General features: G+C 35.5%; 2 protein-coding genes across 10 annotated transcripts in view; one reads left to right on the top strand and one right to left on the bottom strand.

Annotated features, from left to right (window-relative positions):
• Window positions 1-5140, top strand: part of LCORL (ligand dependent nuclear receptor corepressor like) — a 122893-nt gene extending 117753 nt beyond the window's left edge. For 8 of the 9 annotated variants that reach the window (XM_019744431.2, XM_074321726.1, XM_074321707.1 and 5 more), the window contains one exon: window positions 580-744. In XM_019744431.2, coding sequence (XP_019599990.2) covers window positions 580-593 — 14 coding nt within the window. In that variant the 3' untranslated portion in view covers window positions 594-744. Of the gene's footprint in view, window positions 1-579 lie in introns of all 9 variants that reach the window. The other variant, XM_019744436.2, reaches the window with a different exon arrangement.
• Window positions 2935-15484, bottom strand: part of NCAPG (non-SMC condensin I complex subunit G) — a 27383-nt gene continuing 14833 nt past the window's right edge. Inside the window, exons 12-21 of the mRNA XM_019744437.2 lie at window positions 14208-14318; window positions 13556-13675; window positions 10848-11072; window positions 9296-9477; window positions 8846-9020; window positions 6486-6647; window positions 6105-6243; window positions 5620-5706; window positions 4101-4170; window positions 2935-3154 (exon numbers count right to left, since the gene is read on the bottom strand). Of these exons, the coding sequence (XP_019599996.2) occupies window positions 3040-3154; window positions 4101-4170; window positions 5620-5706; window positions 6105-6243; window positions 6486-6647; window positions 8846-9020; window positions 9296-9477; window positions 10848-11072; window positions 13556-13675; window positions 14208-14318 (1386 nt within the window). The 3' untranslated portion in view covers window positions 2935-3039. The remainder of the gene's footprint in view (window positions 3155-4100; window positions 4171-5619; window positions 5707-6104; window positions 6244-6485; window positions 6648-8845; window positions 9021-9295; window positions 9478-10847; window positions 11073-13555; window positions 13676-14207; window positions 14319-15484) is intronic.

The raw sequence follows: 15484 nt of genomic DNA, 5'->3' as shown, positions 1-15484 counted from the left end.
TCCCATCAGAGCTAGTAGACCTAAGGGAAGGGGCAAGGCCTGGGCTGTATTCCAGTTGCAGCCCAGTGACTGCATAACCTCAGGCATGTTTGTACTTAACTCTCCAGACTCACTTTTATCATTTATTATGAGGATAAGTATACCAACCTTGCCTACTTGTTATGAAATTTAAATGAGATAATGCATGTGAGTGTGCCTAGAACATAGTAGGCATTCGACAAAGGTTAATTTCTTATCGCAAAGTGGCTCTGATCACGGTAGGTGAAGGATGAGTTAAAAGCTTGCCTTGCTCAATAGGTGAAATGTCCTTTCTGATGTATATGATGAAATCCACATAGACAGTAACGATGTTTTGTCCAGTGGGATGAGTGGACCGCTCAGGTACCTAGCTAACGTGTGCAGTTCAGTACGGAGGCAGGAGCTAAAACCAAAAACAAAACTCTTGTACTTTCAGGATAACAAATGCACTTATCCGCTCTGTTTAGAGGTCCCAAAAGTACAGCTACTGAATTTTCTTTTACAAGGTTGATAGTTTCTTTGAAATTGAAGTAAAACTGAAATGCTTTACATTTTTTCCAGCGTGCTACAAGTGAAAACTGAGGAGAAACTGAATTTGTCTGATGGGAACGCAGCAAGTTGCCCTTTGAGCCCCATTACGATGTGCCTTAATCGTCCCATTGAATGGAATCTGAATCTGACAGCAGCATCTCTAGCAAGCTGTACAGTTCAAAACCAAAATCTCCAAAGTGAAGAGAAATAGGTCGCAGTTCTTGCACTACCCTTATTTTGTATGTCACTTCTTTCTGCTGAACAATACGCATTTATCAGTTGATCTTGAACTATTTCTAGTCCTGTGATCTGTCTTTATATTCAATCATTAGCATTAATCATTTAGATTATATTCTTTGTACTTTTTTTTACATGTTTTACACCAGACCATTGTGGAATTTTGCAGTACAGATGAATTTTGATGTTTCTCTTTTTAATGGTATTTTGTGAATTTTTTATGCCCTATGTTTAAGTACATAATGTCCCCAGTTTTATTTCTGTGCACAAAGTTTTAATATATAACGCATTGTAATTTAGAAGGCTAGTATTGTAAAGATGTGTGATGATGACCTGACCCGTGAACAGTTGTATAAACAGGTGGATACCAACTACCTCGAAGCAAATTGATAAAAGGCAAAGGTATCTCTTATAATTCCTCTCTCGGTTATATGTGTAGAAAAATGACCATAGTTTATCAAGTAGCATGTTTCCATTCATAGAATTTGAGCTGATCAGTTTTCTCTGTACTTTTAAACCTTTCAAGTCTGTGGGCTGTAAGAACAAGGGCACAAATTGCATGTTTACTCTTCAGCAAACCTGTGCCTCTTACAGACAAGAATACCATTTGGTTTCTGTAAGTTACCAGTTTTGAATGAAAAATGGTAAATGGACTTAGACCTATTCATTTTATTGTATTTTAGCCGTTTCTTTTAAAATGCAAAGGGATTTTTTTTTTTTTAACCAGGATATTCCTTACCTTAACTCTAATCGTGCAAAAGCATAGCTTCAGCAATGGCTTATGTGATTGTGTCTAAAACTTGAATAGTAAGAATACTAAAGATTTGGTGCTTAAATGTCTTTTTCCCAGCCGGACCAAGAAAGTTTTGGGGTGGTGGTCCATGTAAGTACGTAAGAACATGCCTCCTCCTCTGGATAGCCTGGCTGTGAGGTCAGTGGGACTCAGTCTGTGTATATTTTAAGTCATTTTTCCCTACCTCCTCCCCACACAAAAAAAATTACTTTTAAAACGACAGGGATTTAACAAAAGATTTACATAAAGAATTTGAAGCACAAGACACAGAGCCAACAGAATGAAAAACAGTCACCTATTTTTCATTGTTTGGTATCACCACCATACCTGCCTTTTCCTTTTGCTTAGTAAGCATTCTTAGTAACTATCAGACTCCTTTTATATTTCTGAGTTTTAGAAAGCACATATATATGTATGTAAGATAGCAATTTGGTTCTAAAAAGCACAATATTAACGTTAGCTCCATTTTAGAACATCACCTTAAATAAATGGCCTCTGGTAAATAAACCTAAAAGAGTATAATTATTAAAGCAGATCCAATGTTAGGGCATTTATATTCTGAGTAATAAATAGGTAATTATCAGAGGGATAAGAAAGGTGTTTTGTTGGGTGTTGCAGAAGCAACAAGGACTGATTTCATACAGTATAAGTTTCATAAGTCAGGAAAGTGCCAATATCAGAAGATAAATGAAATTGACAGTAAATAGTGCCCATAAATTAGTATATAGAAGACTTCCTGTCAGACTCTTTTCCCACTAATTTTTATCCACAATAAATATTTATTTTGTTATGCCAAACGAAACATAGAAAGCAAGACAGGATTAAGGTGTATGTGTGAACATCTCTCCGACCCAGGAAACACCATCACAAACAAGCAAACTAGGGCTCTCATATGCAAATACTTTAAGGAGAGAAATTACCCATGCCAGTAGCATTATCAAAAATGTTTTCAGTTTAAAAAACACAAAACAATATTATCAACATGAGAACTGCTGAACTTGGATGCTGGGTAATTTGGTTCATTATGCTCGTCGTCCTCCCTTTCTAGCCAGTTTGTGGTACCTCAATTGCCCTTCAGGTGTCGCTTTTTAAATGTGTTCTGTGGTTGAAATGTGTTCCTGTGTTAGATCTGCTGCTCCGTCTAAGTCATAGAGGGCCAGTTACACTTACAAGTTGTCCATAATGCCAGGATTTTAAACATTTGCGTTCATATGCATCACCTGGAAAGCCTGTGTAACAAGGAGGTTCCCAGCCCTCCCCCCACCGTAGATTCTGATGCAGGTTTGTGAGCGCGCACTGACATACTGTCCTGAAGCTTCACCACACAGAGCACAAAGTCCTACAAGACATCAGGCTTTTTAAAATTTTGACACAAGGATAAGTTTATTGAAGCAAAGAACTGAACATAATTTTAAAGGACATTTATAAAAGGACTCCACCTCTATCATCTCTTCTAATTTCTATCCATTGAGAAATTGCTCAAGGTTAACTTTAGTTTTTCCTAGAGCTGCTGTTTTGGCCCGTCTCGGTAATCTCATCTTCACTTCTGATTCTGGCTCTGGAACTTCACGATCACTAAACAGATGTTGAAAATACATCAATTTAAATACAAGCTTTAAAACCAGTTTATTTATAAATAAAACTTTGTTTCTGACTCATTCTATTAGTGTGTAATTGATATCCTGATCCCACTAATTAAACTGAAAACTAAAATCTCAACCAAAACCAAAAAACGCTGGCTATCCAACAAACTGAAATCATGGAAAACATAGCTAATTTCTTTTTATAACCATGTACCTGGTGTTATACAGAAGAAGAAAAAAAAACACCAAAACTTTTGTAATGAAGCTTATAATTGAAACAGGGACCATAACAACTGCCCACAAGAGTTTTGGGGGAACACATGAAAAAAAAAGTACTCTTGACTTAGGCAATAAGTTCCTAAAACACTGTAAACAGTGTTTCCCCAAAAGATTTTTAAATCTAGTCAAAACTTAAAGTTATGTACTGTAATATACACATTACAGTCCTTCCAATGAATCAATGACTACGAGACAGCTTGTAGCTTCCTACTGTGGCTTAACTGGCAGAAACCAAATATAAACACCATATCACTAATGTGTCTAAATTAACGGTAGAATTACTCTACCACTATAAATGTAGAGAAACCCAAATCTAAATCTCAAGAGTTTGCTAATTCGAGAATAGAGGAGTCATACATGATCACATAGTTAGAAGAATACATGGAAATATAAATTGAAAACATTCAAGATGACCACCTAGTCAAAGGCCACGCCAACCAACAGGAAAAGCAAATAAGCCATAGGAAGTCCAATGCTCTCGACAATGGGATTTTGGACTATGTATCCAACACACACCCATTTACAGCTTTCACTGGTTATGTTGTTTTACACTGAGTTTCTATTAGAGTAGAAGCAAACTACATTTTTTTTCCTACTTTTAGACCAAAAATATTTTTTAAAAGATAGGCCTCTACATATTATAGATGTGTGTGGCATACCTTTCAGAGTTGGCCTCCGAAGTCTGACGTCTCCTGTTAGTGCTGGCTGAAGCTGTCACTTTTCTCCGTCCTTAAAGACAAATTCATTATCAAAATTATCAATTGCTTATTATTTTTAATCTATTTTTTCTGGACCTACCTAAATCTTTCATTTTCCCTCTTCAACACATTTTTTCCTAGTTCCCAACCACCTTGATACCAATTATCAATACTGCAGAGAAAAGGAACCTAAGCAAGATTAAAAATGTATTAATTTAATAATACTCAAGGGAAAATATGGAAATTAAGTTATAAGGAGGCAAATTTTAGTTAAATTTGGAGGAAAGCGTGTGAAAAATGTTATACAAAGAAATAGAACTTTTAATCAGGTAATGGCTTCTTGTAAAATTCTCAAATATACACATGGCCAATTCAAATATCCTAAAATATATTTCAGTACAAAAACTAGAGCCTTTATATGCTGGGGGTTGTGAAAATTCTACTTGCTAGAAATTTATAAGGTTAAGAATAGATGATACAGTTTGGCCTGGCATGCTCCCCATTTATAACAAAACAACATATATAAATGAAGTTTGAGCTATTTGAAAAAAATGGTGGCATTCTCATGGTACACTATCTGACTAAAAGCAAATTGTTCAGTATGACCATTTGGTTGAAATTTGTATACCCTACTTATTCATGTGAGACTTTTTTTTTTCCTTCCCCCAAACCTTATGTATTTCCTTTTAAACTTCTAATGCAATTATCTCCAAGAAAATATCCAACAATATGGGACTAATTTGTGACATGCAGTAATTAGCATTTAAATAATTGACTACAGAACAATATTATGGCTAGATTCCATTTAGAAAAAAATTAAATCTGCATAGAAAAGGCCTCAAAAAACATTTTTCAAGGATTGAAATAATGTATGGCTCATGGGTGGTATTATTAGTGTTCTTTATATTGGTTTGCTTGGATGTATTACCTGATTCTTCTGTAATAAGCATGCATTGCTTTTGTAATAAGAAAATAAAACAATAAAAAGATCTTGAATTTCATATTTTTTTCTAAGTGATCCCGTAACAGTCAACAATTACATTATTCCAACAAATCCCCTATTGTTGGATATCCACTGGGAAATAAATTACGATGGGAAAATATGAAATAAAATGGGAAACAAGCCCAGAAAAATAGTAGGCAGATAAAAGGGACAGAACACAAACAAATGATAATATAAAATCATCACTGATCATTTGCTAATAAAAATCCATTTAATCCAAATAATCCTTTGCAATACCTTTTGCATCATATTTCTTTCAATGAAAAGCACTTGGAGCAACACTGATATAATCTTTTAGATAAGAAAGCAAAACCTAATACTATCAGCTGAAAGAATTAAAAAGAAAGTGAAGAATACTTAAGACATTTATAAATCTTTGTCCCTAAGGAAACAAAGATAAGGAAACTTACAAAGTAAGTAGTGCACTGGAAAACACAATTGAAAAGTTTTATTATAAAACTAGCCTATTCACACTACCTCTGTTAGTCCTTTGCTGAGTGGATTTTGATACTCGGGCTGCTTTTACATCCTTGACAGGAGTTAAACATGCTTCTTTATTCTTTTCTAGTAAAGGAGATAATGAAACAATGTAAACAAAAAAATAGCCTCATGAAATATTTTAAATGGACTTTCCAAGTCAATTCTTCATAAAATAGAAATGACGACCAATCCCATTAGCAGCTATTGAAAATTTATCACAAGTCAGTGTTCCAAAAACTGAATTCTACAAAGTAAGCAAAACTCCCAAGAAGACAGTATGTATGGTCACATGATGAGAAATGTACACAAAACACTGTTAAGAGTAAAATAAACACTTATCAGTGATATGCTTTCCCAAGGGGATTAATGAGAAAATTTTTCCTTTCATTTCTGAAACCCAGCCACGATACAGAAGAAAAATGTGTCTCAGTAAAGATGAAAAGGACAGAGTCTTATAAATATTCAGGTTAGTATGTTGTTACCATCTTCATTTTGATAAATAATCGCAGTCGTGCTGGCGTCCTGTGCTGCTACAGCGTGGTCACCATAGTCTTTATTTCCTTTTTCTAACTGAATCTTGATTTTCTCCAAAGCTCTCAGACATGTCCTATCTTTTACTTGCTATAATAGAAAACATTATTAACATTTTTTTAAATGCAGCATTTTCTAATCTTTCAAAAAAACTACATGCTGATAGCAAGTTGTTTTAAAACATTCTAAAAATTCTATTAAATTTATAAAGGAAATATTTACCTCAAATGAGCAAAGTTACAGTATGCTAACATGTATAATTTAATACAACCATGTAAATTCTACTTTGATAAACATACATTCATAACAAGAGTAATTAGAAACTACTTTACCTCCAGAATCTCATTCAACAGAACCAAAAGATCTTTAGCAAGATTGCTACTGAGTTCTAAAGAACTCAAGGCTTTTGTATAGACCCGAATTTCTGGTGAACATGGACATGTTAAAATCTCATTGCAAATTTTTATAGCCAAATTGTCATGAACTGTTAAGGCCTAGAAAAATCAAGAGAAAAATCTTTGTAAATTGAAAATGGTATGATTACAATACAGTCCTAAACATTCCCAACTAATTATCTTGCCATCATCCCAAATGCAAAATGTCTACAACCAAATTTAACATATTCCTCCCCAAATGAGCTCCACTTCTGAACTTCTTATAGTGGATGCTGTCATCCAGGGCCCAGGCAACACCCCCCCCCCACTACTGAAGCATTCCTCCTCCATCTCCTACCATTTGTGGAGGCTCCAAGCTCCCGGGTGCAGAACTGATCCAGGCTCTGCCCAAGGTCACACCTCCCCAGGGGTGGGTCCATATTCAGTGACTGATAGATGTACAGGTGCAAGAGCCCAGCTTTGTCTCAATTCTGGCTAATTTCAAAGGACTACCCCAGTTATGGAACTTCCTGTGGGATCACGGGGACTAAACACTGCGTGACAGATCAACTTATTCCTCTGCCCCAACCTATCTCCCTCACTCTTCCAAGATGTTACCCATGAGAGTTCTCCCCAATCAAAAAACGTCAACATCTTCTTTGAGGTCTTGTCACGCATACTTAGAACCTTAAGAGTTATGGTGGATTCCTCCTCTCCCTTGCCTCTCAAAGCTCTTTCTTCTTTTTACCCCCAATTTTTTTCCCTGATAATTTCAACTGTTCTTTCTTTTTCCACTTTCTACTACTACTTTGTAGTATTCTTTTTCTACAAGCTTTTATCTTCTAATTATACATTTTTAACTGCTCTCTTTATTAATAGTCTCTATTTCTCTCACCAATTCACCTCATATAACAATTGACCATCAGGTTAATTTGTGTAATAAATAATTTTCCCATTAACCCTTTCATTATATGCCCTGCATAGTTACTACTGCAAATAAGGCTAACTCCAAATTCCTTACCCTAATATTCTGCCTCACAGGCCTAGTCACGGTCCTTAGCCAGAAAGATATTTTCCATAGTTCAAACATGACTTTCACAACCAGCTATATTTAATCACCCTTACTAAAAGTCTTTTTCTCTCTACCAAGCCACTCTCCAAATCCCAACAAGGGCCAACTGAATTTTACTAAGTTTAAAACTAACGCTGTACTCATGACCCCCACCACGAGCTTTGGCCTCTTCTCAAGTCCTAAAGCACTCAGCCGCTGTATCACGGACCCTTACTATATGTTGCCTAACGCTCTGTAATCTTTCCAACAATGTGTAACATAGTGACTTAAACGGAGTCCAGTCACTAAATATCAATTAAAATAGGCAAGCAATAGAATTGACTACTGAACATCGCAGAGGGGTTTAGGGGCGCCGATGCCCAGCGCAGTCCAAAATCTGCACGTAACTTTTGACTCCTCAAAAACCACTAGTCATCTCAGTATCTGCGGAGGTACTTGTTCCAGGACCCTGCACCTCAATACCAAAACCCAAAGATGCTCAAGTCCCTTATATAAAATGGCAGAGAACAATACATACAGTCATCCCTCTGCATCCACAGATTCCCAACCAAGGATCAAAAATACTGTTTCAATCTGCGGTTGGTTGAAACCGTAGCTGTGAACACTGGGATACAGAGGGTTAACTGTACAGTTATTGAAAAATAGCTGGTTTTAAGTGGACCCACACAGTTCGAACCCACCATCGTTAAAGGGTCAACTATATTTTCAACTTAATCAGCTAGCATGTGAAATTAATAACGTTAATTTTCAATATGGTGACAAGTTTGATCAAGTGATATTAAAAGATTAAACACCCAGAAAAAATTGAATTTTGGGGACAGGTTTAACTTTTCTTTGAATTAAAAACAAAAAGCTCAAGGCAAGTTTCATTCTTTGAATTCTCCTTCCTCCTATCAGAAACAGAGCAGGTAAGCCAATACTTGAAGACTCATTGAGTCCTAGATAACATAGGTCATCATTCAGAATGATTAACAGCCAGTAATGGGTGGGGAGTGGGTAGTGAGGGTGACTGATTTTTGGTAAGTCCTTTTCAGTGACAAAAATGTTAGCACTGATTTCTCCTATCTCCACATCTTCCAAAATAGCTTTTCCTTTTTCTTACTTTGTGCTATGCGCTACTACTTTGACCAGAAATCACAAGATCAAAACGTAGCTTCACTCTATTTCAAAGGGATTATTTTATCAAAAAAACCCGTGGCTTGCATGCCAAGTCATCCCTACAACTGACAGGCTATAACATACGCACCTGAAAATCCTGGGAATTCTTGGCCTGAGGATTCAACCCACTTGGTCTTGTCAAATCTACAAATAATTCTGCAACATTAGTGATGTCTATTTCAGCTAAAGGAGAAGACGCAGGAGCATTGGCCAGTGTTTGCAGAGTAGGAAAAAAGGCTTCTTCAAAACATTCCTGATTAGTCCTATTAAAAAACAATTTGAAAGTATACTGGCAAAGAAAAAGCATATGGTTCTTAAATTATATATCATGCATAAAATTCACCCCATCAAGACACAGTACATTTTCATCTAGGAAAGAGCCAAATAATTCTGGTAGGTAAAATCTAGGTAAACTATTTTCATCACTTACACCACTGAAGAAAAAGAATAAAGAACAAAATAAAACTACAGATATGATTCCTGGGGAGTTTGAATTTTACTTCCAGTCAGATTTTGATTTCCCGATAGGACTAAATACCTGCTTGCATAAGCGAACATGGGGAAGAACACGCCCAGGCAGTGGCGCAGTCGCAAGTCGTCCTCAGTCACAGGGTTGTACCATAACAAGACAAGACGAGAAAGAATTCTGCTGCTGACCAGAAGCCCACAGAACATCAGCTTGGCTAGTCCTTCTGCAGCTCCGGTCCTGAGTTCAGACACCTGATAAAAACGATTTTCACTCAAAGAAATTTTTTACTTGTATTTCCTTTTTAAGCCTTTAAATGTAGCCTGTCTTATAAGATTTTTCTATGAATTATCCAAAAATCATTCATGTTATGAATTTGTTAAAGGCACATAAGATTTTATTTCCCCTGTTCGGTTAAGGCTATTATGACAAATTATTAGTCTAGCTATAAAAACTTGAATTCCCTCAGATCTTGAGAAAAACCAAAAGGACTTTTAAATACTGTGAAACCAAAAATCAGTGATGATGTCATCAAAATGGCGGTGTGAGATGAGCCTCTTGAACTCTCCCCTGGAATTTACAATAAATTGAACAACTATAATTCCACAAAGGACTCCCTGAGTGCAGACAGGCAAGACGAAGAGGCTCACTACTGAATTCACCTAAAGGTGGGCAAACTGCATGAAGGGGGAGGAGGGAAACGGGAAGAGCTGAGACAGGGCCGCAGGGGCGCAGGACGCAGACCTAGCTCAGTGCTCCGAGCTCGCTGCTTCCCGGAACTACCGCAGCTGCAGGAGAGGGAAGAACTCAGACTGCTAGGGCTCCGCTTATGGCCCACAGGGCTGGGGGGGCAGCATATAGTGCGGCTGAACCCAACGCTCACGGCAGGGACCTTGGAGCAAAGACTGAGGGAAGAAGGCTGAAAACTGCGGTTTAAGCCCTTACTGCCGAGCAGAGAACGGAAGCCTTTAGGCACTGAGTCTAGCTGCCGATTGGTGGTTGTCAGGGGCTTGTGGGAGAGGAAATAGAGCAACTGCTTAAAAGGTTAAGTTTCCTTTTGGGATAATAAAAATGTAAAAATTAGAGGTGGTTGTTGCACTACACTGTGAATGTACTAAATGCCAATGAACTGTTCACTGTAAAACTGTTAGTTTATGTTATGTCAATTTTACCTCAATAAAAACAAACATACAAAATTTTTAAATTAAATGTTTATCTATCCTAGAAAATGTAGTTCAAGAGTACCTTAAGAAAAGAGGTGTAATCCTATACCCTACCTTGGACCTTCCAACCACTCGATGTAAAATTATTTTATTTCTTAAAGCTCTTGATACAATTCCTTAATGACTTTAATAAATCACAAAGATGGAGGAAAAGATGAAAAAATAAGAGCAACCCCTTTAAATAGTCATTTCATTTTTGTTTACATTTCAATTCTCTGCACATGCAATTTGATAGCGAGAAACTAAGTATATTAGAAGTGAAAGTGGAATTTAATTATGATATTCAAAAGGCAGTTTTGAAATGGTGGCTAAACTGAAATTTAAGCCTAAAAACTATAAGAACATAAACATACATGCTGAAAATGATATTTTGTAATAATAGGGCTGTGATTATTTCTTACCTCGCTATCTAAGAAATCAGAAAGAAGTTTCAGAACATGCTTGGCTGTAACCATCTCTTCTGCTTCTTTTGATTCTTGCTCTTCATCAGTGTTTATTTCTGCATCTTCACTTTGAAGGGCTTTGCTTTTTTCAGTTTTAAATGGTTCAATCCCAAATGTCATGAGTTGGTCAAAGATTGCTTTTAAAGCACTTATTTGTATGGTCACATCATCAATTTGCAAAACCTAAATTGAAGCATCCCCCCACCAAAAAAAGTGAATTCAGTAAACTTTTAATTGTTTATGCTTTATAAAATTAACATGTATCTTATTTGCTTAGTCTAATTTCACAAGTGTCAAGCCTATAAAAACATTTTTTAAATAATTATAATTTCCACTTTAAAGTTACTATTTTCATTTGTACCATAACATTTAGTTATATTTTCTTCAGAAAAATTTCATCTTAGGTCAAAAAAATTCCTGAAACTAGTGTCAGGCTGAATTATATTACTTGTTCTTTTATTTAAAAAATAATACATTCAACTATGATGTGTGTGTGTGTGTGTGTGTGTGTGTGTGTATTAAGATACAGAAAATCTGTTCAATTATATTGGAATTGTTGTGGGCTATTTATCAAGACACAAGCGTTATATTTTAACCAGAAAAAGCATTTATTAGAACATCAATACTCTTCTAAGGTTATCGTTTCATTAAAGATAAATTTTTCTCTTATTAGCTCAATAAATTCAGATTTCATTATAAAGAGATTTACTATATTATTTAATTCACTTAAATTTTGGTGATAGATAAACTTGGCTATGTAACGTAACCTTCAGAATAAATAAAAATCAACTGCAAGTTGGTCAAATTAGTAAATTGAGAAAAATGTATCAAAATTATAAAACTTTGAAGGAAATTTCAAGACCCTAACTATTATACATTTTCTAATGGCAAAACCTACACCTCTGTCAAAGCCAAATGCTTGTAAGAGTGCTGTCATGACTATTCTCTACAAATTCTAAACATGTTACTCGCTAATAGCAACTTCATTTTCCTTGCCCTCCTCAGTCGCTTACTGGCTAGCAACAGATGCCAATATTGGAGATTTCCTTCAGGAAGATTTTTTTTTAATTTCCTTCTGTTGCCTTTCTAACAAGTGTTTAGACATTTCTTAAATCACTTTTTATTATTAAAACTGACTTTAAGAGAACTGATCTTACTCCCCCCAAAGAGAGCTATTTTCCCCTTAATCTAAGATCTTCCTATGATAGCCCTGAAAAATACCTTTATAAAGATAAATAACTGAATTTATTCAGTGGTTGATCTCTTTTGTTCGTGAACCTTTGCGTACCCCGCCCAGAACATACAAAACTATAGGCAAGATTTCACATGCAATTTACTTTACTGCATTTGAATGTATCATTCACAAACAACATTTTTAATTCAAAAAAATTATATCAAGTTATTTTATTCAGGCAAATATTAATAGTTAGTACCTAAAAAGATTGTTTAGAGATCAAAGTTGCTTAAACTGAAAAAAAAAAGGTAAACTTTAATTCTGTGACAAGGCTGCTATCAGCTGGTTTGATTTGAAGGAAGGTATAACTGTGGAATGGTCTTGATAAGAAATATTCATTTATCTTTCACATCAACCTAATTTTCACAATCCTGTTCACTACAGAAAATTATATAGGAGCACACAATATCAAGGTTCCTGCAGCTCTCTCAAGTGGGGAATGAATCAGTATTAAATAACTTCAAAATGCTCCAGGACACTCTTAAGCGTTAAATTTATATTGCGTTTCTTCTGTCTGAAATAACCAAACCACTATTACTGACATTATGTCAGCAAAAATTAAAAGGATCAAAATTCACATTTCATCCTTAAAGGTCAAGTGAACTTAAATACCTTTTGAAAGAGTTCTTTTATGGTATTTGCTTTTCTGCAGTACTAGAAATTTTATATGACTGTCTACCTCTATAATCTCCTCTATCAGACAGAGTTCCAACTTGACAACCACAACTTATCATTTTTCAGCAGCATTCATAACGGTATATTGAACAACTTGATAAAAGTTTCACTTCATTTTTAGAGCCAAAAAGAACTACTTAGTAAGCTAGACATTAATGAAAACTTCACTATCAAATAATCTAATAAGAATTTTTCTTTCACTTAAAAAAATGTAACGGCCAGGGTCAATCTAGCACTTCAAGATAGAGCTTCTAGAAAGCTAGCAAAGTGAAGTAGAGAATTTTCTGTTCTAATTTCTTAGCAAAACCGCTTTGAAAATGTAGGACTTTTATTCCTGGGCATCAATTCATTTCACAATAGTAAACAAGACTTCCTTTAGAATTACTAGCAGAACCACTGATTATTTTTGTCTGTGTGTTTCCTCTTCTAAAATGTAAGCTCCATTAGGACAGCAACTTTTATCTTTTTTTTTTTCCTAAGCCTAGAATAATGCTGAGCATATATATCATTCAATAACTTTTGCTATATGATTAATTTAAAAAGTACCTTAAATAACTGACATTTCATCCTTTTTCTACAGAGATGTTTTAATAAGAAATCAAAGATAAAAATGGAGTCTCTAAAAGTCATCCCATAATAATTACCATCATCACTAGCCCAGAAGAGATTAAATTTAGAGTACTAGCATTATCACCACAGATTCTGAGTATTTATTTCAGGAAACACAATCAAGATTTTGTCACATGATAAGTCCTACCTGCAACAGTAATACAAAGTGTTTACTTGCAAAACTCTGATTCTGCAGTCCACAGCATCCCAAGCATAAAACAGCCAGATTTCTTACTACAGGATGAACGCTTATTATTCCAGGAAGAATCTAACGTGAATTAGAAATTATAATAATTTTAATAATTATAATAATTTCACCTGGACAAGAAATTTACAATAGTATATAAAAACATGGTCAAAATGATAATTTCTGCATGATTTTGTAGATCTACATTTCCATATTGTCTATTAACTCAAAGAAGTCAAATTTTAGTTAGAAAAAAAGATAAATATTAAATTGCTAAAACAGAAGAATATAGCCAGAGTAAAATAATCTGATCATGAGACAACTCCTCAATGGCCACAACTTTCTCACCTGCCACAACTTTCTCAATGGCTTCCCAGTGTTCATAGGACAAAGACAGAACTCCTTAACAGGACATACCCAGACCTTTATCTGTATTGTCTGAATGTAATCCTCACAATATGAAGTAGCCACTACATGGTTTTTTATTTACGATTTATATTTGTCCGATGTTTAAAATGGTCATCTTTTCATTCTTTTAAACCCCAAGGAACACATTATTTATAAAATGAGGAAGGAGTGGGCAAAAAAAAAGCCTCAAAGGCCACAGACATACCAAAGATTCAATGATGCCATTCATGGTTGCACCTATACCGACTGAAGTGGACATCTGCTTCAACAGTTCATAACACAAAATAAGACACTTCTGTAGTGTTTCAGCATCATTCTAAAATGGAACACAAAATATTCAGCATTAATAAGAATATCTTCTGCCTGTCTCTTAAATGTCTGCTTTCTCAGGGCTTTGCTAAGGCATTCGCCTCTGCAGACACTCCCTGGACAATCTCATCCAGTCATACAACTTCATTTACCATCTCTGAGCAGCCCAGCTATTTTCTAAGGTTCAGACTCATATGTACTGCTAGACGACATTTCTTTTTATATGTTCAAATCCAGAATGTCCAAAAGGGAACTAACTCGTCATTACCCAAATCCCTCCTCCTCCTGTGCTACCCAGTTGTCCAAACCAAATGCCTAGCATACATTCTTAACTCACTTTTCTCTCTGTTACTAATTCCTAAATACTTCTCCAGTCTATCACTTCTTTCCATACCCATCATCATTATCTTGTTCAGACTGTAATCATTTCAAGCCTACATTACTGTAACAGTCTTCCAACTGGTATGCCTGCCTCGGCTTTTACATGCTGCAATGCATTTTCTGAATAACAGTGCTCTTTCTAAGACATACAAATTCTAGTGGTTGACCAGGATCCTTGGATAAGGCAAAAATTTTAAAATATTGCTTACAAAAGGCCTCACATGACCTAACCCTTCATTTCCCCCCCAGATTTCTCTTACCTCCCCATCAAGTCATGTGGAACTGAAGTTGTTAAACACAACAGGCATTCTTTAACTTCTTTAACATGTCGTTCCATCTGCCCACAACATTTCTCTTAACAATTCATTGAGGAAAGGCAACACAGAGTACGCTAAAAGAATAAACCTAAAGCCACTTGCCTGAAATCCTGCCTCCACCATTTACTATCTGTGTGATTTGCCCTCTATAAAATGAGAATAATAGTACTAACACCATAAGGTCATAGTGAGAATCAAATGTATTCATACCTGTGAAGTACTTGAAGCAGTGACTACCACAAAAAAAAAACACATCCTGTAACTATCAGCATATATTATTATTTCTATTCAAATCGCAGGTTAAAATATTTTTCCTCTGGAGACGCCAACAACATCCTACCTGGGTTAGAAAGGTAAAACTTAAAACCCCTGTACTATACATAAAACCCCTATACTTCCCTGGCCAAAGCACTTATTGTGCTATGCTGTAATTGTACTATAATAGATTTATAGCCCTGAAATAGGATAAACGAAC

This window comes from Rhinolophus sinicus, linkage group LG02, assembly GCF_036562045.2.
Source record: "Rhinolophus sinicus isolate RSC01 linkage group LG02, ASM3656204v1, whole genome shotgun sequence".
Taxonomy (NCBI): domain Eukaryota; kingdom Metazoa; phylum Chordata; class Mammalia; order Chiroptera; family Rhinolophidae; genus Rhinolophus; species Rhinolophus sinicus.
The sequence above is the reverse complement of the archived record's forward strand: the minus strand, read 5'-3'. Positions and strand labels throughout refer to the sequence as shown.